Genomic DNA, 22048 nt, shown 5'->3' with positions numbered 1-22048 from the left:
CAAACGGAGGAGAAGAGAAAAGAGAAGATCTACATGACAGGAGATGTCACTGGATGTAAGAGGTATGTGGTGCTGTATTCTCCTATATGTAGTGCTGGCTCACCACTGTGACCTGCGTCTCATCTTCTCCTCTAAGTCTTTTTTTATTATAACGGTACTATCACACTAGCATTAAAGTTTTTTCCCCATTCATTGTCAATAGGGACAAAACTGAACTAAACAGAACGTAATCCTCCAAAATGCATTCCGTTCCGTTTAGTTGCGTTCCCAGACCGGAGAGCAAACCGCAGCATGTTGTATTTTGCTTTCCGTCCTGGGATGTGGAGCAAGACGGATCTGACACAATAGAAAACGGTTCCGTCCCCTATTGACTTTCAATGGAGTTCATGACGGATCCATCTTGGCTATGTTACAGATAATACAACCGAATCTGTTCATAATGGATGTAGATGGTTGTATTATCAGTAACGGAAGTGTTTTTGCTGAACCCTGCCGGATCCAGCAAAACGGTACTGTGAAAGTAGCCTAATTTATGTATTTTTAATTTGACAACTAAAAATTTTATTTGGCTCCTGGGTATTTTTGCAGTCCTATGTAATACTACAGATAACGTAAGGTAAAAGGGTTCTCTGGGATTTACATATTGATATAGGTGATGTGGGCGGTGCGATATGTGGGTGTGGCTTGAGGGTGGGCGGGGAAACAGGGGCCCCATAATCTCCTATTGCCCGGGGGCCCCATGAGTTGTCAGTCTGCCCCTGCTAACTAGCAATTAGTATAGGGCATTAACATTTGACTTTTTTTTTATACTGTAGATGCAGGGATGATAAGTCTTGATCAGTCTTGTACAGTGCTAGCTAAAATGGTCATGGATCCAAGAAGCCACCAAATAATATTGTAGCTTTGTGAAGAAATGTGGCTAAGGAACAGAAGTTCAATCTGATTTAGGCTAGGGCTACACGACGACATGTGTCGCCCAATAATAAGTCACGCGACACATAGGGCACAACTACACTGCAACATGTGTTGCGCGACATTGATGTCGCACAAATGTCACGTGATAATTTTTATAATAATAATCTGTTGTCGCACTGCGACATGCTGCGACGAGACAGTCGCAGAAAAATTCATTTTGGATGGGTTTTTTGCGACTGTTGTGTCGCAGTCGCAGCATGTCGCAGTGCGACACCATAGACTATCATCATAAAAATTGTCGCGCAACATTGGTGCGACAAATTGTCGCCGAAAAAATTTCGTTGTGTAGCCCTAGCCTTAAAAAGAGCCTCACAGTAATCATGAATATTATCAATAAGGAAGAGTAGTGTCCCTGTTCACTCCAGTGGTCCTACTCACTGACCAAAAAATATTACCGTACTGCATGCACGGTCACACAGGTAGACCACTGAGCAGGACCACCTAATGAATAAAAAAAAACTTTGACATTTAACTAGTAAATTGCAAGTTATATGGAATCCATTCCCGCATGATCATTGTCATAGATTCTCTTTAATAAAGAAATACATTAGGAGATGTGGTATTCATTTTTTATTTTTGTACAGAAATATCTTACCATGAAAACACGAAAGCAACCAGCAGTAAGGCAGCAAGAATTCCCACAGTTTTTTCAAGAAGCTTCTTATTAGTATTCTCAACTATAAGAAAATAAATGTATAGTTCATATGTGATTGTCAATGCCAACATTTTTATACATAACATTTCTTTAAAAAAAATACTTTTATACCCATTATATATTTGGTTATAGATGGGAAGATGTCCCGGAACCAACCAGCATATTCATGTGCTGGTCATTAATGGGATACTAATAAATTATTTTCTCTCTGTTGCGTAATCTGTACATTGTGCACTACTATAATTAACATTGCTAGTGATAGGTTTTTTGTACTTTTTGTAGGGCCTATGACTCACTTAATTGGTACAAAGCTGCAGTACCAAATAGAGTTGCTGCAAGCACAAGTACAGTGTGTAAAATCTGATGTAAGCAATGGAGAGGCTGCAGTGCTCACATGAGTCTCACAGCTCCTTCAAACAGCTGATCATTGTGGGTAGTGGGGAGTTACACCCCCACCAGTTTTATATTCAAGGCCTAGCCCTATCCTATGAATAGGCCATTCATTTATATACTTGAATAACTCCTTTAAATTACATGGTCACCATATATGTTTACAAACTTATATAATTGTAACAATTATGTATAGTGCATATAAAAATGGAAGGAAATTGTTGGATATGTGGCCCATGTTTTTTTTCTTTTCTAATAATAAAAGAAATATATTTCTATCTTATATTAGAAATCAGAAAATTGTATTGTTTGTTACCTATCCAAGGGCTGGATACAGACTTAAAACTGCTCCCAGTTTGCTCTCCAAAGACAGTAATTCCCTTAACCTCAAAGGTGTAATTGAACCCATGAGGTAATCCTTCCACAAGGTATTGAGTCACTGATGAGTTTTCATAAGTCTCTGAAATATTTATGTAGAACATTTCAAGGCAAAACAGAAAAACAATTAAAAAAAAAGGTGAACATCATCCATCTTATATTTGCAGCATGTGTTACTTAATGCCACCTGCATAATGCAAATATCTCCTAAAATTTTACTACATACTGCTTAAATGCTTAGAATTTCTTTTATTGGTCATTTTTGGGGACATCACTGACATGTTGTGCTACAGGGGTGAACTGGCCATAGACCTTACAGGGAATTTTTCTGGTGGGCCAATGCCCAGGAGGCCACCAAAGCACCCCTCATGGCCAGGTTCAAATCAGCCTGAAGCTCACAGCATTAATTAATGCTAGGGGAAGTGTCCTCCTGAATTCAACTGTATTACCATCCTCAGGACGGAGATACAGTTGAATACTGTGACTGGGGCAGTACTATTTTGTGCTACACTGTAGTATTTGGTTCTGCTGGGACCGTATTTTGTGCTGCACTAGTACTGTAGTTTTGGCCCCTTGTACTTCAGTTGTTCCTGCCTTCTTGTGTTGCCCCACCTTCTATCAGTAAATTTTTACAGGGCCACTTTAAGTTCCCAGTCCCTCCTGTTCTGCTATACATCTAATATATAAAGCTGAGTGTATGTGTGTGTGTATGTGTGTATGTCCGCTAAAGGAATCTGCACCGTCTCATTTACAATCACGAAATTTGGCACACAGGTACATCATGTGTCCGGGAAGGTTTTAGACCAGGTCTCAGCTCTCTACCATGTACCGTTCCTGAGAGATTCCCAAAAAATGCATTAATCAATAGAAGTCTGCAGGTCTTTCTCTTCATATCCCAACTGCCATACACACGGTCACATGTCCCTTATCAGCGAATAGAAGCTCGCAGGCACTTAGTCTCCACATACACATAGTTTTACACCAGGTTTCCATAACAACCCAGCTATTTTTCTTCACTGCTGTAGGTCAGCTTTAAGGGGGCAGGGTACTGTGGATGACACTGTCAAGGGAGTGCTGTGGAGGTCACAGTTGAGGGGGCAGGTAGGGTGGCCATTCAGGCCACCCTCAAAAGAGGAACTTAAAGAAAAAACGCCCCCGGGTCCCGCTAAGTCATGCCCCTGACCTGGTTAGGCCACGCCCCTCCAACGTGGGGATTGAAAAAATGAAGGTAAAAATCAACTTCTGTCAGCTGCAGGGGTGGGAGGAAGGGTGACTTTCTCCCTGCAGCTCATGCTCAGACAGCACAGGGCTGCTGTCTTAGAGTGAGCTGTTCAAAAGGACATCCCTGTGTCTGTCCAGGCCCTGCACCGGACGGAGGACAGGGAGTCTGAAAGCCGGACTGTCCAGCCTAAAACCGGACCTCTGGCCACCCTAGGGACAGGCTGCTGTTGAAGTCCGGTATGGAGGTCAGTGTTAAGGGGCAGATTGCTGTAGAGGCCACTGTTAAGGGGTGTTGTGGAAATCACTGTTAAGGAGATGGGGTACTGTGAAGGTCACTGTTAAGGAGATGGGGTACTGTGAAGGTCACTGTTAAGGAGATGGGGTACTGTAGAGGTCAATGTTAAAGGGGTGGGATGCTGTGGAGGTCACTGTTAAAGGGGAGGGCACTGTGGAGGTCTCTGTTAAGGGGGCAGAAAACGGTGGAGGTCACAGTTGAGGGGACGGTCCGCTATGGAGGTCAGTGTTAAGGGAGGTGCTGAAGAGGTCAGTGTTAAAGGGGCGGGGTGTTGTGGAAGTCACATTTTAAGGGAATGGAGCTCTGTGGAGGTCACTGTTAAGGGGCGGGTTATTGTGAAAATCAATGTTAACGAGAAGGGGTACTGTGGAGGTTACTAATAAAGGGGCAGCCACTGAGGAGGTCACTGTTAAAGGGGAGGGCGCTGTGGATGTTACTGTTAAGGGGGCAGGCCTCTGTGGAGGTCACTGTTAAAGGGGCGGGCACTGTGGAGCTCACTGTTAAGGGAGGAGGGGACAGTGGAGGTCACCATTAAAGGGGCAGCCGGGTACTGTGAGGTCACTGTTAAGGCAGCGGGGTACTGTGAGGTCACTGTTAAGGGAGCGGGGTACTGTGGCAGTCACTGTTAAAGGGGCAGTCGCTGTGGAGGTCTCTGTTAAGGGAGTGGTGGAGGTCAGTTAAGTGGACTGTAACCTATGGTCAGTGTTAAGGGGTGGGTTTTGTAGAGGTCACTGTTAAGGGGGTGGGTCCCTGTGCAGGTCACTGTCAAGGGGGTGGGATGCTGGGGAGGTCCCATTTTAAGGAGATGGGGCACTGTGGGGGTGCGGTCAGTGTTAAGGGATGGGGCTGTGGAGGTCACTGTTAAGGGGGCGGGGTACTGTAGATGTCACTGTTATAGTGGATACTGTAAATCTTTTAACAACACACACAAACATTAAATGAAATAGATGAAATATACCCGTGCGAAGCCCAGTCCTTTAGCTAGTAGGAAAAATAAAGATGAAACACTAGGAACTGAATTAAATGCCTTCAGGCAATCACAGGCATTGATGGCACATCACTAGGATATGTTTCCTTCTGGAGATTGCATGAATGAAATGGCAGCAGCATTAGAAAAGCACCATGCCACTTTGTATCTTGTAGGCTCTGATCACACTATACACTGCTGATTTCCATGGTTATGATCACCCTTCCATCCATCAGCAGTGGCCGTGCTTGCACACTATAGAAAAAAGCACCAGCCTATGTGAGCTTCCACAGTCCCGGCCACCAGTGTGGCCTGTATTTTTTCCTATAGTGTGCAAACTTGGCCACCGCTGCTGGATTGCAGGATCGTCATAACCATGGAAACGAGCAGTGTATAATGTGATGGAAAAATGAATCCAGCCGGCAAAGAAAGCAATAAGTATAATAACAATACATTAGTAAGTGCCTTGTATTAACTTTCTCTACATGATAAATGCCATTTGCTGAAGTGACACAACCCCTTTAATTTCACTTCCTGTTGCATGGTCCCATAAATGGAGCTTTTGCTGTGTAAGTGATGATGTTCCAACACAGGCAAAGACCCTCCTTCCCCTCCCTATGTGCTGGCAATGTGATAAAGGAGCTATTACAGGTAGAGGTAGAGAGCTTCCTTCTCATCCCTGTGTTTCGGTGACGTGAAGAAGGCACAGGCTGTCTGGTGCAATTTATTAGCTAAGCCAGTCACGGCTGACATAGAGAGAGAGAAGAGGGCTGGCTTAGCTAACAAACTTAACCAGACAGCCTGTGCCTTCTTCCCCTCACCGAAACACAGGGATGAAAAGGAAGCTCTCTACTTGTGTCAGAACATCATCACATACTCAGCAGAAGCTCCACTTCTAGTGAAATAACATGACCAGAACATCAAAACTCAATGTCCTATTACGATCCTTATAAAAAAAAATGGCCATCATTTTACAGTGGACATAGAATTAAATGGGTTATTAAGCCCCTTGAATTTTTTATTTTTTTTTACCAAAAGCTTAGAATCATCTGAAATAACAGATTTAGTAATACTCACTTACCAATCTCTAATCCACTTCTGTGCCAACACTTCCTGGGTTATGCTCCAGTCCCTGTATCCTGGCCATCAGCAATGACATTTTGAGAAGGACTGCTGCCAATCACTGTCTACAGAGAACATCAGGGATGTCAATGCTACATCCAGCATATGCTGCAGCAGTCATATATCTAAATTGAAATATCATGGATGGAGGCTAGTATACAGAGGTGGGGGAACCTAGGAGGAAGCACAGAAGCAGTGAGGAGTCAGTAGAAGGAGTATTACTCACTTGAAAAAAAAAATACAAGGAGCTGGAAGCTCATTTAATCTGCATAACAATTTTTGTAGCAACTTTTTTTATTTTTTTGTAATCTTTTTATCACATTTTGGAACCAAATCAGTTAAAAATTAAATTTCTGTACAAAATGTACATAAACAGATAAACAACACCCTATTCTCCCACCCCCAGTTTTAGCAACTTTCTATATACATTGCATTACTTATGTTGCACTGATCCCTTTTTGTACTCCAGAGCTGCATTTACAATTCTGCTGGTTAAAGTGCTCAGATCTTCCAACATTTCCTTGCTGCACAGAACATGATTATAACAAGTTACTGCACATTGATCTCATATAGGTAAATACAGCTTTACCACTCCATTATAGGAGATCAACAAAGCTTGTCAAGTTTTCAACAGAGGTGTAAAGTCAACTCTGATCTGCAACTCAGCATCAATATAAAACAAGTAATGCAGTGTATTTCCAATGTAACACAACTTTTTATATACATTATGGGGGAGATTTATCAAACTGGTGTAAAGTAAACCAATAGCAACCAATCATATTCCACCTTTCATTTTCCAAAGGAGCTGTCAAAAATGAAAGGTGGAATCTGTTTGGTTGCTATGGGCAACTAACCCAGTTCTACTTTACACCAGTTTGATAAATGAACCCAATTATATCTCTATATATGTATATATTGTGAAAAGTTTTTGAAGGTGGATATATCCTTCAAACATAAAATATGTTATATTACCATTTGAGACATTGGTTGCATGATCTTTTCTGTTGATAACCCAGTTTTTTAAAATTCCTTGACATTCATGAAGATCAAATGGATCCCATTTCAGGAGAACTGAGCTGACAGTAACATTCATCACTGTGAGATTTCTTGGTCCTATGCTAAATAAAGCTGAAATAGAGTGATGAAGATGTCATGTACTATCCATACTATTTATAACAACATACACTTGCAGAGTCATAGGTATCAACAAGCTTAAAGGGGTTGTTTTACTTCAGCAAGTGGCATTTATCATGTAGAGAAAGTTAATACAAGGCACTTAGGGTACTTTCATACTAGCGTTATTCTTTTCCGGCATTGAGTTCCGTCCTAGGCTAGGGGATCTATACCGGAAAAGAACTGATCAGTTTTATCCTAATGCATTCTGAATGGAGAGCAATCTGTTCAGGATGCATCAGGATGTCTTCAGTTCAGTCTTTTTGACTTTTCAGGACGGAGATAATACCGCAGCATGCTGCGGTTTTATCTCCATCCAAAATTCTGGAATACTTGCCGGAATGCCGGATCCGGAATTTTTTCCCATTGAAAAGCATTAATGCCGGATCCTGCCCCGAGTGTTCCGGCAAAACGGATCCGGCATTGTGGTCTGCGCATGCTCAGACTGCAAAATAAATGTGAAAATAAATAAATTCTGAATCCTTTTTTCCAGATGACACCGGAGAGACGGATCCGGCATTTCAATGCATTTGTCATACGGATCAGGATCCTGAGCCGTCTGACAAATGCCATCAGTTTGCATGCGTTTTGACGGATCCGGCAGGCAGTTCCGGCAATGGAACTGCCTGCCGGAATCCTCTGCCGCAAGTGTGAAAGTACCCTTACTAATGCATTGTTATTACCCATATTGCTTCCTTTTCTGGCTGAATTCATTTTTCCATCACATGATACACTGCTCGTTTCTATGGTTACAGATCACCCTGCAATCCATCAGTGGTGGTCGTGCTTGCACACTATAGGAGAAAGTGTCAACCTCTCTAGTGGCTGGGCCATGCGCTCTGCACATAGACTAGTGCTTTTTCCTATATTATGCAAGCATGACCACCACTGATGGATAGCAGGGTGGTTTGTAATTGTAACCATGGAAAAGAACAGTGAATAATGTGATGGGAAAATGAATCCAGCCAGCAATGGAGGGAATATGGATAGTCACAATACATTAGAAAGTGCCTGGTATTAACTTTCTCTACATGATAAATGCTACTTGCTGAAGTGAGAGCACACCTTTAAAGTGTGACCATCATGTTTTCATTTAAAAAAAAAATATTTTAGTATATGTTATTGCTACAGCAGCATTATGCAATAACCAATCTTTAGTTTCTTCACATACTACTGTTTTCCTTGAGTTTTTCACTTTAAACTGTTTAAACATTTACAATGTGAGGACGTCTGAAAGTTCTCTGAGGCCAAAACTGCTTTCCCTCACTTCCCATACACACTTGCTGTAGCCAGCAACTCCATATTGTATTACTGAGAGACACGCCTCCTCACTCTGAAGCCTAATTATAAGGCTGTTACCAGCCTGCATTTGTGGGAGGGGCGTCTGGCTATTTAGTCCCCTTCCCTCCGTTCAGCCAGGCGCCCGAGCCTCACGCATCAGCAGCGTATCGTGCTCCCTTCCTCCTTACTTCCGGTATTCTGGGTTACGTGCCGCCGACGTCCGCATCGCTACACGCAGTCTACCAGGTAATCGGGGCTCAGCCGGCTCCGTTCCAGCTGTGCCTCATGCCCGTCCTGGTCTCCAGCCCTGGGTGCGGGGTTGTGATGCCGCTCTTCCCCAGCATGTCCGCTCTCAGGGCTGCGGGCGGCTGGGTTGGGGGGAGCAGCATCTTAGCTGCTGCGATCTGCCGGTCACATGCCGGCTCAGGATGACTTTAATAGACACGCTCGTTCAGCATGGTCTGAGTCCTGAATATTTCCTGGAATCCAGTTATGCTATTAGGGCTTCCAGCTCAGAAGGTGCTCTCAATTGTGGTTTTATGATGCAGGCAGTACTCCTGTGTCTCAGGAGGGGCGCAGCTCATTAGTGCTCCACAACCCACAACAGTTTATCTGCGGTAAAATAAAATTAAAATAAAAACCGCCCTTAATATACATGCCCATTTAAACTCAGAGCAGCTATACTTAGGCTGTACAAAAAAAAAAAAAAAAAAGGGGCAGCATCATAATACCAGAATTGGCAGGTTCAGGTACAAGGGACATTTTCGATTTACTGTTTTGTGACAGCCGGTTTTGTCGTCTCAATCTACTTCTGTCCCATGGTCTTTTCATTTTCCAGGGTCCTTGGTTCACCCATATTTTCAATGTTCCTGGATCGCCCAGGTTGTCAATGTTCCTGGATCGCCCAGGTTGTCAATGTTCCTGGATCGCCCAGGTTGTCAATGTTCCTGGATCGCCCAGGTTGTCAATGTTCCTGGATCGCCCAGGTTGTCAATGTTCCTGGATCGCCCAGGTTGTCAATGTTCCTGGATCGCCCAGGTTGTCAATGTTCCTGGATCGCCCAGGTTGTCAATGTTCCTGGATCGCCCAGGTTGTCAATGTTCCTGGATCGCCCAGGTTGTCAATGTTCCTGGATCGCCCAGGTTGTCAATGTTCCTGGATCGCCCAGGTTGTCAATGTTCCTGGATCGCCCAGGTTGTCAATGTTCCTGGATCGCCCAGGTTGTCAATGTTCCTGGATCGCCCAGGTTGTCAATGTTCCTGGATCGCCCAGGTTGTCAATGTTCCTGGATCGCCCAGGTTGTCAATGTTCCTGGATCGCCCAGGTTGTCAGTGTTCCTGGATCGCCCAGGTTGTCAGTGTTCCTGGATCGCCCAGGTTGTCAATGTTCCTGGATCGCCCAGGTTGTCAATGTTCCTGGATCGCCCAGGTTGTCAATGTTCCTGGATCGCCCAGGTTGTCAATGTTCCTGGATCGCCCAGGTTGTCAATGTTCCTGGATCGCCCAGGTTGTCAATGTTCCTGGATCGCCCAGGTTGTCAATGTTCCTGGATCGCCCAGGATGTCAATGTTCCTGGAGCGGCCAGGTTTTGTCTGCATTTTCTTAGGGTTTTCATCTATTCTGATGTCGGTTGTTCCTTCCTTTAGATTGGGCAGTTGTTATTTTTCCTTCTCTCCTTCGTTTTCATCTAGGAATTTCGAGGCAATTCCAGGTAAGTCGGCTCAAAGACGGTCACTAGGGTAGGGTTTAACTGTCAGTTTGATACTCAAATCCGTTCTTTTTATCAGTTCTCCACTTAATCGGTCGGGGTTTTTGGAAGTCGTCTTTCCAAATCCGTTCACATTCCGTCAGGTTATCATGTCTCACATGTCCGATATGGAGGACAACCTCTCCATGCCAGGATCATCCGTCTCGGGGCATTATAGCAACACATCTCTAAGGAGCTGGACTGTGCCAAAGTTAATCGCCGAACTCAATCGCAGGGGGATCCGGCATCCCGCGACTGCCCGCAAGGCCGAATTATACCGGCTCCTGATGACCACTCCGGGTCCGACAGCGGAGCAGTCCAATAGCGACTCCATCCAGCTGGCTCTAGCTCAGATCCAGTCATCCATCACCGGACTCGTTAGCTCAGTCACGGACATCCAGAATAGGGTCGCGGTTTTAGAATCCAGACCAGCAGCCTCACCGCAATATCCGGGTTCGGCAGTCATTCCTGCCATTCCTCCGGACGTTGCAGGTAGGCCTTCTGCCACCCCCCAAATTGCTCCTTCCCATTTCGTTCCGGAGCATATTAAGAAGGATATCTTGGCAGGCAAGGACGTTAATTTAGCATCCATTTTGATTGCCTCCCAGGATATCTCCGAAAATCGGGTGATTAATTGCGGAGAGGTTTCCGTGGTGTTGAAGGCCAAGGATGCTCGGTTAAATAGGAAGCTGTCGGTTTCCAAGTTCGTCCTGGCCTTCAGCCTCTACAGGGATGTAATATGCTCCGCCCATCCCAATCGCAGGGAAGAATTAGATACTTACTTGTACCGGATTACGGATTTGGGGCACAAGTACGGCAGCTCGGCATTTTACGATTATCATCGTTCGTTTTCTGCCAAAGCCGCCGCAGCCCTGAATCAATTTCAGTTCATGTCCAACTGGGCAGACTTGGACATGGAGCTGTTCTGCCGGCACTTCGCAGGTCTGAAGGCTCCCCTGTGTGCCATCTGCCAGTCCATCTTTTATTCCACAGAATGGTGCCCTAATCCGGTGCAAGATCCTCAGTCAGCGCCCACTCCAGGTCCGTCCGGGTCCTCCAGGTCTTCCTCATCATTAGATAAACTGGGTAGGCCCATTGTGTACCTTGGCAGTAGCCAGGTGTGCAATAATTTTAATGCCAAGGGCTGTGCTTTCAATGCGTGCCGGGCACTGCACATCTGCTCCCTTTGTTTTCGGGCCCACCCTCGTCCTTCCTGTCCCGGGAAGTCAGCCAGGGACTCCTGACTAGCCGACCTCAACTTGGAGTTACTGGCTGCACTCCTGCAGGACCACCCAGATCGTTCCTTTGTCGCCTTCTTATTGGATGGGTGCAGAGAGGGGTTTCACACCGGCATTATCACGCCCCCTCAGGGCTGCTGGTTGGGCCCCAATCTGCTATCCGCCTCCAGTGACCCTGAGGCGTTGACCACTCTCATTCAGGCAGAGGTCGACAAAGGGTTCGTCATTGGTCCTTTCCTTCAGATCCCATTCCGGTCGTGGCGCATCAACCCTATCGGCCTGGTCACGAAGTCATCTTCAAATAAAAAACGTCTCATTTATGATCTCTCCACGCCTCATATGTCCTCCATCCCCAGTCTTAATTCACTCATTCCGTCTGAGGAATATTCCATGCAATATTCCTCAGTTGACGAGGCCATCCAGTACATTCTTCAAGCAGGTGTCGGGGCTTGGTTGGCCAAGGTAGATATTGCCAACGCTTTTAAGCTGCTTCCAATACACCCGCAGCTTTGGAAGTACTACGGCATCCAGTGGGCAGATAGATTTTATTTTGCCAACCGGCTTACTTTTGGCTCCAAGAGCAGCCCTTGGCTTTTGAACAGCTTGCTAAAGCCCTGCACTGGATTCTCAACCATCACGGTGGCTTATCCATGGTCTTTCACTACTTGGACGATTTTCCCCTCATTGAAAGGCCCAGTCAGGTCCCTTCCATTCCCCATTCACTTCTGGATATTTTTTCCCGACTCCAGGTCCCCGTGGCCACGGCCAAGACTGAGGGTCCGGCCACTACAGTCATCTTCCTGGGCATTATTCTAGATACCGTTAGAATGGAAGCTAGCCTCCCCAGCGAGAAGTTGCTCAGGATTCGCTCAGCCATCTCCCGGGCAGTCCAGTCTCACTCGCTGACCAGGGCGGAGCTCCAATCCTTGCTGGGGATGCTTAATTTCGCCACCAGAATTATGCCTCAAGGCAGGGCCTTCCTTTCCAGGTTGCTATGTCTCCTGCCCTCGGCCCCGGAACAAGATTCTGTCGTCCATTTGGACAGCCAGGCCATTGCAGATCTCGACATGTGGAGCAGTTTTCTCGCTAACTGGAACGGCATTTTCTTGTTCGTTCCGCAGTGGGATTCCTCTTCCCTCATGGTTTTCTCCGACGCCGCCGGTTCCTCCGGGTTCGCTGCCATTTTCAGATCTCATTGGCTGGCTGCCGGATGGCCGCCAGAATTAGCCTCGGACTCTGCAGCTCTAAAATCTTCCCCCCTTTTGGAACTATATCCCATAGTGGCGGCTGCTCAGGCCTGGGGTCACCTCTGGTCTAACTCTTCCGTGACGTTCGTTACGGATAGCCAGACCTTGGTGGACATCGTCAACAAGGGCAGGGCCCAGTCCCTCAGGATCATGGCGTTATTACGCAAGTTAGTGTGGTTATCCCTCCACCACAATTTTCACATGCGCTGCGTACACATCTCAGGCGAACAGAATAGGGCTGCGGACGCGCTTTCCCGTGCTAATTTTGCAATTTTCTTTCAGGAAATGCCCGACGCGGATCGGTCAGGCACCCCGGTGCCCCAATTCAGCACCCTCATTCTGGTTTAGATTCGCTCTTAGAGGAGGCCGAGGGCCTGGTCGCTAAATCGTTGTCACGTAATACGGCGAGGAATTATCAGGCTGGCCTAAGGGCGTTTGATAAATTCTCTAGGAATCATCCAAGGGGTCAACACTCCGAGATCTCCTACATCATGGCCTTCCTGGCCTATTGTCACTTGCATCTCTCTCTGTCGTATGGTACCATCAGACTTTATTTGGCCGGACTTCAACATCACGCTATGCTGGCCAATCCTCATCACAGGTCCTATTTTTCCATCCAAGCTATTAAAGCCACTCTCCGGGGCATTCAAAAGGAAGGGAAGGGATCCGTGAGCCATAGGCAGCCAGTATCCAGCGAATTGTTCAGGGATCTCTCCTCGTCATTGGATGGTAATCCTTTTGGGCCCTCCACTAGCCTGATTCTGAAAGCGGCTATGTATCTCGCTTTTTATGGGTTCCTCCGGCCCGGAGAGGTTCTGGCTGGTCCAAATCGTAAAAACCATCCTCTGAAGCAACATCTGTCATGGGGCCAGGGCCATTACACTCTGCTTCTACCCTCCACCAAAACCAATCCGACGGGTCCTCCCTCTGAAATCAAGTTCTACCCGACTTTGAACAATTGGTGCCCAGTCCAGGTGCTGCATCAACTGACAGCACTCATCCGAGATTCATTGCCCGACAGTCCACCCTTGCCACATGCAGGCAAGCCTCTCAGCACCTCGCAATTCATCGCTTATATCCGTGCCCTCGCCCAGGGTTTAGGCTATGACCCCAAGGTAATTTCAGGGCACTCATTTCGTATAGGGGCAGCCTCCGCTGCTTCCCGTCATCAGGTGCCGGCTCACGTCATCCGGTCCATGGGGCGGTGGCGATCCTCCTGCTTTACCAGGTATATACCCAATCCTCAAACTGAGATATCTCATGCCTTTCGTTCTCTGGCTTTGTAATTTGTAAATAAAAGTGTTGTACCTACCGGTTGTTTTTTGCCCCCTTTTCTCACTGGTGTACCCGCGCCCGTGGCTTCCGGCACAATTCAGCCACTATGTTCAGGGTAGGTTTCTCTGCGTACGCCGACGTTGTCCTAGCCCTGACCATAAATTATAAGGCTGTTACCAGCCTGCATTTGTGGGAGGGGCGTCTGGCTATTTAGTCCCCTTCCCTCCGTTCAGCCAGGCGCCCGAGCCTCACGCCCCTCCCTCCCGCCCTTTTTTTCTCAGGTTACCATCAGGTATGCCCCCTTTTCTCACTGGTGTACCCGCGCCCGTGGCTTCCGGCACAATTCAGCCACTATGTTCAGGGTAGGTTTCTCTGCGTACGCCAACGTTGTCCTAGCCCTGACCATAAATACAGGTATGCAGTGTGAAGGACTGCCCCTCCGTCTTCCTGTCTTCTTAGCCGGAGACAGACAAGCGCATAGCAACTGTCTTTTACGGGAGCAGTGGAAAGGGACAGGGGACATTAACACCTAAAAGATCTTGCCATTTTTTTTACCTTAAGGACCAGGCCAATTTTTGCTAATCTGACATGTGTCACTTTATGTGGTAATAACTTTAAAACGATTTTACTTATCCAGGCCATTCTGAGATTGTTTTCTTGTCACATATTGCATTTCATGATAGTGGTAAAATTGAGTCAAAAAATGTAATTTTTATTTATACAAAAATACCAAATTTATCAAAAATAATAGATAATAATAACTCCAAAAATAGTTATTACTTTACATTCCCCATATGTCTACTTCATGTTTGGATCATTTTGTGAATGCCATTTTATTTTTTGGGAACGTTAGAAGGCTTAGAAGTTTAGAAGCAAATCTTGAAATTTTTCAGAAAATTTCCAAAACCCACTTTTTAAGGACCAGTTCAGGTCTGAAGTCACTTTGGGAGACTTACATAATAGAAACCACATAAAAATTACCCCATTTTAGAAACTACACCCCTCAAAACTGATTTTACAAACTTTGTTAACCCTTTAGGTGTTCCACCAGAATTAATGGAAAATGGAGATGAAATTTCAGAATTTTTTTTGGCAGATTTTCCATTTTAATCAATTTTTTTCTGCTAACAAAGCAAAGGTTAACAGCCAAACAAAACTCAATATTTATTTCCCTGATTCTGTAGTATACAGGAACACCCCATATGTGGTCGTAAACTGCTGTACGGGCACACGGCAGGGCGCAGAAGGAAAGGAACGCCATATGGTTTTTGGAAGGCAGATTTCACTGGAATAAGTTTAAGTTGCCATGTCACATTTGAAGACCCCCTGATGCACCACTGGAGTAGAAACTCCAAAAAAGTGACTCCATTTTAGAAACTACATATCTCAAGGTATTCAAAACTGATTTTTACAAACTTTGTTAACCCTTTAGGTGATCCAAAAGAATTAATGGAAAATGGAGATGAAATTTCAGAATTTCACTTTTTTCGCAGATTTTCCATTTTAATCCATTTTTTCCAGTAGCAAAGAAAGGGTTAACAGCCAAACACAACTCAATATTTATTACCCTGATTCTGTAGTTTACAGAAACACCCTATATGTGGTCGTAAACTGCTGTACGGACACGGCAGGGCGCAGAAGGAAAGGAACGCCATATGGTTTGTCACACACACAGGGGGTGGGGTAGTGACCACTGAACTCCACCCTCACTCTAGTCCCTGCCTACTTGCCTCGCAAGTCCTAGCGACAAGGGACAACTGGTCGACAAATCCTTAGCTAGGATAGTGCAGGGAAGACAACACACATAAACAGAAAGGTCAAACAAGCCGCGTCAAAACCAAGTGAGCAGAAAAGGTACCGTAGAAGCAAGCAGAGAATCGTCAGGACATGCCGAAGTCAAACTAGGAGAGCACGCCAAGACCAGGGGATGAGACGTACGGGAAATCGGAAGCCAAGCAGGAACACACAAACCAGGTGAGTATCATGCAGGAAGGACCTCAATAACAGGCAATCTGTGGCCAGCAGACTGCCTCTTTAACCACTTCAGCCCCCCTAGCTTAAACACCCTTAATGACCAGACCACTTTTTACACTTCTGCACTACACTACTTTCACCATTTATTGCTCGGTCATGCAACTTACCACCCAAATGAATTTTACCTCCTTTTCTTCTCACTAATAGAGCTTTCATTTGGTGGTATTTCATTGCTGCTGACATTTTTACTTTTTTTGTTATTAATCGAAATTTAACGATTTTTTTGCAAAAAAATGACATTTTTCACTTTCAGTTGTAAAATTTTGCAAAAAAAACGACATCCATATATAAATTTTTCGATAAATTTATTGTTCTACATGTCTTTGATAAAAAAAAAATGTTTGGGTAAAATAAAAAATGGTTTGGGTAAAAGTTATAGCGTTTATAAACTATGGTACAAAAATGTGAATTTCCGCTTTTTGAAGCAGCTCTGACTTTCTGAGCACCTGTCATGTTTCCTGAGGTTCTACAATGGCCAGACAGTACAAACACCCCACAAATGACCCCATTTCTGAAAGTAGACACCCTAAGGTATTTGCTGATGGGCATAGTGAGTTCATAGAACTTTTTATTTTTTGTCACAAGTTAGCGGAAAATGATGATTCTTTTTTTTTTTTTTTTCTTACAAAGTCTCATATTCCACTAACTTGTGACAAAAAATAAAAACTTCCATGAACTCACTATGCCCATCACGAAATACCTTGGGTGTCTTCTTTCCAAAATGGGGTCACTTGTGGGGTAGTTGCCCTGGCATTTTAGGGGCCCAAATGCGTGCAAAGTAGTTTGAAATCAAAATCTGTAAAAAATGGCCGGTGAAATCCGAAAGGTGCTCTTTGCAATGTGGACCCCTTTGCCCTCCTAGGCTGCAAAAAAGTGTCACACATGTGGTATTGCCGTACTCAGGAGAAGTTGGACAATGTGTTTTGGGGTGTCATTTTACATATACCCATGCTGGGTGAGATAAATATCTTGGTCAATTGCCAACTTTGTATAAAAAAATGGGAAAAGTTGTCTTTTGCCAAGATATTTCTCTCACCCAGCATGGGTATATGTAAAATGACACCCCAAAACACATTCCCCAACTACTCCTGAGTATGGCGATACCAGATTTGTGACACTTTTTTGCAGCCTAGATGCGCAAAGGGGCCCACATTCCTTTTAGGAGGGCATTTTTAGACATTTGGATCCCAGACTTCTTCTCACGCTTTAGGGCCCCTAAAATGCCAGGGCAGTATAAATACCCCACATGTGACCCCATTTTGGAAAGAAGACACCCCAAGGTATTCAATGAGGGGCATGGCGAGTTCATAGATTTTTTTTTTTGTTTGCCACAAGTTAGCGGAAATTGATTTATTTATTTTTTTCTCATAAAGTCTCCCTTTCCGCTAACTTGGGACAAAAATTTCAATCTTTCATGGACTCAATATGCCCCTCAGCGAATACCTTGGGGTGTCTACTTTCCGAAATGGGGTCACATGTGGGGTATTTATACTGCCCTGGCATTTTAGGGGCCCTAAAGCGTGAGAAGAAGTCTGGAATATAAATGTCTAAAAAAATTTACGCATTTGGATTCCGTCAGGGGTATGGTGAGTTCATGTGAGATTTTATTTTTTGACACAAGTTAGTGGAATATGAGACTTTGTAAGAAAAAAATAAATAAAATATTTCTGCTAACTTGGGCCAAAAAAATGTCTGAATGGAGCCTTACAGGGGGGTGATCAATGACAGGGGGGTGATCAGGGAGTGTATATGGGGTTATCACCACCTGTCATTGATCACCCCCCTGTAAGGCTCCATTCAGACGTCCGTATGTGTTTTGCGGATCCGATCCATGTATCCGTGGATCTGTAAAAAACATACGGATGTCTGAATGGAGCCTTACAGGGGGGTGATCAATGACAGGGGGTGATCAGGGAGTCTATATGGGGTGATCACCCCCCTGTCATTGATCACCCCCCTGTAAGGCTCCATTCAGATGTCCGTATGTGTTTTGCGGATCCGATCCATGTATCCGTGGATCCGTAAAAAACAGACGGACGTCTGAATGGAGCCTTACAGGGGGGTAATCAATGACAGGGGGGTGATCAATGACAGGGGGGTGATCAGGGAGTCTATATGGGGTGATCACCCCCCTGTCATTGATCACCCCCCTGTAAGGCTCCATTCAGATGTCCGTATGTGTTTTGCGGATCCGATCCATGTATCCGTGGATCCGTAAAAAACAGACAGACGTCTGAATGGAGCCTTACAGGGGGGTGATCAATGACAGGGGGGTGATGAGGGAGTCTATATGGGGTGATCACCCCCGTCATTGATCACCCCCCTGTAAGGCTCCATTCAGACGTCCGTATGTGTTTTGCGGATCCGATCCATGTATCAGTGGATCCGTAAAAAACATACGGATGTCTGAATGAAGCCTTACAAGGGGGTGATCAATGACAGGGGGGTGATCAATGACAGGGGGGTGATCAGGGAGTCTATATGGGGTGATCAGGGGTGATCAGGGGTTAATAAGGGGTTAACAAGTGACAGGGGGGGGGTGTAGTGTAGTGGTGTTTGGTGCTACTTATTACTGAGCTGCCTGTGTCCTCTGGTGGTCGATCCAAGCAAAGGGGACCACCAGAGGACCAGGTAGCAGGTATATTAGATGCTGTTATCAAAACAGCGTCTAATATACCTGTTAGGGGTTAAAAAAATCGCATCTCCAGCCTGCCAGCGAACGATCGCCGCTGGCAGGCTGGAGATCCACTCGCTTACCTTCCGATCCTGTGAACGCGCGCGCCTGTGTGCGCGCGTTCACAGGAAATCTCGCCTCTCGCGAGAGGAGGCGTATATGCGTCCACCCAGAATAGCAGGGCTGCCGCCAGGACGCAATCCTGCGTACGGCGGTCCTGAGGCGGTTAAACAGAGCGCTCGTGGCCAGCGTCACATGACTCCAGAGTTCTGATGCAGCCGAGTGCCGAGTGATCAGCTCGGCGCTCAGCCCTATTGCGGTTGTCATGGGAACGGGCGACGCCAGGCACACTGATGACGCGAGCGCGCCCCGGCCGTCCCCGCTTCCCGAAACACCACATCGTGACATGTTTTTTGGAGGGCAGATTTCACTGGAATAATTTTAAGCTGCCGTGTCACATTTGAAGACCCACTGATGCACCCCATTTTGGAAACTACAGGATAAGTTGGCAGTTTTGTTCATACTATTTTAGGGTACATATGTTTTTTGGTTGCACTATATTACACTTTTTGTGAGGCAAGGTAACAAAAAATAGCTGTTTTGGCATCGTTTTTATTTTTTGTTATTTACAGTGTTCATCTAACACAGCGGTTCTCAACCTAGGGGTCGCAACCCCTTTGGGGGTCGATCGGCCCTTTCCGGTGGGTCGCCTGAGGCTTCCTATTGTGGGTCGCCCGCACAACGGCAGCGGCCCCTTATCCTCGCGCACAGGAAGTGATGTCCTATCACTGCCTGTGCTTGAAGGAGCCTGACGTCTGGACGGGTAAGTCTGCTGAGGTCCGAGTTTTTTCGTTACTGACACCGCCGCTGAGCACCACTGCCACCAATGATTTAATTGAGCCTGGCTAATTTTATTTTAAATATTTGGCTGAGCAAGGCTTAATTTATTTGGGGGGACATGAAGCACCGCTGATTTATTTATTTGGGGGACCCTGAGCACTTCTGATTTATTTATTTGGGGGACCCTGAGCACCATTGATTTATTTATTTGGGGGAAACCTGATGCACCACAGATTTATTTATTTGGGGGACCCTGAGCACTTCTGATTTATTTATTTGGGGGGGGGACTTGAAGCACCACTGATTTATTTATTTGAGGGGTACCCTGAGCACCACTGATTTTTTTTTTTTTTTTTTTTTTTGGGGGGGGGGGGGTACTGTGAGCACCACTGAGTTATTTATTTGAGGGGTACTGTGCGCACCACTGATTTATTTTTTAGGGGGCATTTGTTGTTTATTATTTATTTTAAAGTTATTTATTTGGTTTACAAATATTTTGTATTTATGCTAAAGTTTTGTGGTTATGAATGAATACTTGTGTATTTGAATTAACATTTGGTGTATTGGTGTCTGTGCGTGTTTTTGGTGGGTCATCATAACAGTAGCAAAATTAGTTATGACGTAGGAAGGAAAAAAATGTAATGGTTGGGGGTCACCACAAAATGAGGAACTGTATTAAGGGGTCACGGCTTTAGAAAGGTTGAGAACCACTGATCTAACAGGTTCGATCATGTAGTATTTTTATAGAGCAAGTTGTTACAGACGCAACAATACCAAATATTTTTTGGTTGTTTGTTTCAGTTTTACATAATAAAGCATTTTTTATAATGAAAAGCCATAGTTTTTTTTTTTTTTTGGGTGACTGCCTTTTTTAGAGGCTAATTTTTTCAGTATGAGATGACGGTTTCTTTGGACTATTTTAGGGTGCATATGACTTTTTGATCGCTTGGTATTACACTTTGTGTGATGTAAGGTGACAAAAAAAGGCTTTTTTGACACTTCAAATTTTTTTTTTTTACAGTGTCCACTTGAGGGGGATGTAAGGTGACAAAAAATGGCTTTTTACATTGTTTTTTTTTATGGTGTTCATGTGATATTTTTTATAGAGCCGGTTGTTACGGACGTGGAAATACGCAATATGTATACTTTTTTTTATTGCGTATTGCGTAATTACACAATAATATCATTTTTGAAACAAAAAAAAATCATGTTTTAGTATCTCCATAGTCTGAGAGCCAAAGTTTTTATGCTTTTTGTATTATTGTCTTAGGCAGGGTATCATTTTTTGCGGGATGAGGTGATGGTTAAATTGGTACTATTTTGGGGGGCATACGCCTTTTTGATCGCTTGGTGTTGCACTTTTAGTGATGTAAGGTGACAAAAAAAATGCTTTTTAGCACAGTTTTTATTTTATTTTTTAACGGTGTTCATCTGAGGGGTTAGGTCATGTGATATATTTTTATAGAGCTGGTCAATACGGACGCGGCAATACCTAAAAAAGTTTTACTTTATTTAGGGAAAAGGACGCTTTTTTTTACTTGAAACTTTAATTTTTATTTGTAAACCTTTTTTTCCCACTTTATAATTTGTCCCACTCTGGGACTTCAACATTACAGGGTCCGATCCCTGTTTCAATGCAGCTCAATACATCTGTATTGTGCTGTATTATAATGTTAGGCCCCTTTCACACGGGCGAGAATTCCGTGCGGGTGCAATGCGTGAGGTGAACGCATTGCACCCGCACTAAATCCGGACCCATTCACTTCAGTGGGGCTGTGCACATGAGCGGTGATTTTCACGCATCACTTGTGCGTTGCGTGAAAATAGAAAGCATCCGCAAGCAAGTGCGAATGTGGTGCGATTTTCACGCATGTTTGCTAGGAGATAATAGGGATGAAAGCAAGCCCGTACCCCATTAAAGTGTATTCCCTGTGTTATTTTCCCTTATAACCGAAAATAATAGCATTCTTAATACAGAATGCTTAGTAAAATGTAGCTTGAGGTGTTAAAAAATAAATAAAAAACTTACCTGTTCCAATAGATTGCGCAGTCGGCTTCCTCTTCTTGCTTCTTCTTTCAGGACCTGCAAAAGGACCTTTGGTGACGTAATCGCGCTCACCACGTGGCTAAGCATTCTGCATTAAGAATGCTATTATTTTCCCTTTTAACCATGTGTAACATCCTGAAGTATGTCACTAAAACTTCTGTTTCCCCGCTACAATATGTCAGGTGTATATGTGTATTGTCACCTTGTGTAACCTAACTGTATATTTCCATTACATGTATTTTCCAGGCCTGTATTGTGTATTTGCTGTAATTCTCCATGTACACCAGCAGGTGGCAGCAATATGTAGCAGACCATGGTTAGTTAGTATCCCCAGGCTGGAATAGTCCATTCCAGGCTAGCTCCCCCCTCTGTGAGCAGAAGTGGGATGTTCCCATGTCCTGTCTCATGATGAGGAGAGGAAGTTAGTTAGTGTGTACCAGCCCCCTCCTTGGGGAAGGCTGTGTTAGCAGGAGCTCCCAGAAACAGGGAT

The 22048-nt window shown here is 44.9% G+C and overlaps 1 protein-coding gene across 2 annotated transcripts in view; it reads right to left on the bottom strand.

Annotated features, from left to right (window-relative positions):
- IL12RB1 (interleukin 12 receptor subunit beta 1) overlaps nt 1-22048 on the bottom strand; it is a 403260-nt gene that overhangs the window by 43756 nt on the left and 337456 nt on the right. For both annotated transcript variants that reach the window (XM_040417823.1, XM_040417824.1), the window contains 3 exons: nt 6976-7131; nt 2337-2480; nt 1571-1652 (listed from right to left, as the gene is read on the bottom strand). In XM_040417823.1, the coding sequence (XP_040273757.1) occupies nt 1571-1652; nt 2337-2480; nt 6976-7131 (382 nt within the window). The remainder of the gene's footprint in view (nt 1-1570; nt 1653-2336; nt 2481-6975; nt 7132-22048) is intronic.

The sequence above is a fragment of the Bufo bufo genome, chromosome 2, assembly GCF_905171765.1.
Source record: "Bufo bufo chromosome 2, aBufBuf1.1, whole genome shotgun sequence".
Classification (NCBI taxonomy): domain Eukaryota; kingdom Metazoa; phylum Chordata; class Amphibia; order Anura; family Bufonidae; genus Bufo; species Bufo bufo.
The sequence above is the reverse complement of the archived record's forward strand: the minus strand, read 5'-3'. Positions and strand labels throughout refer to the sequence as shown.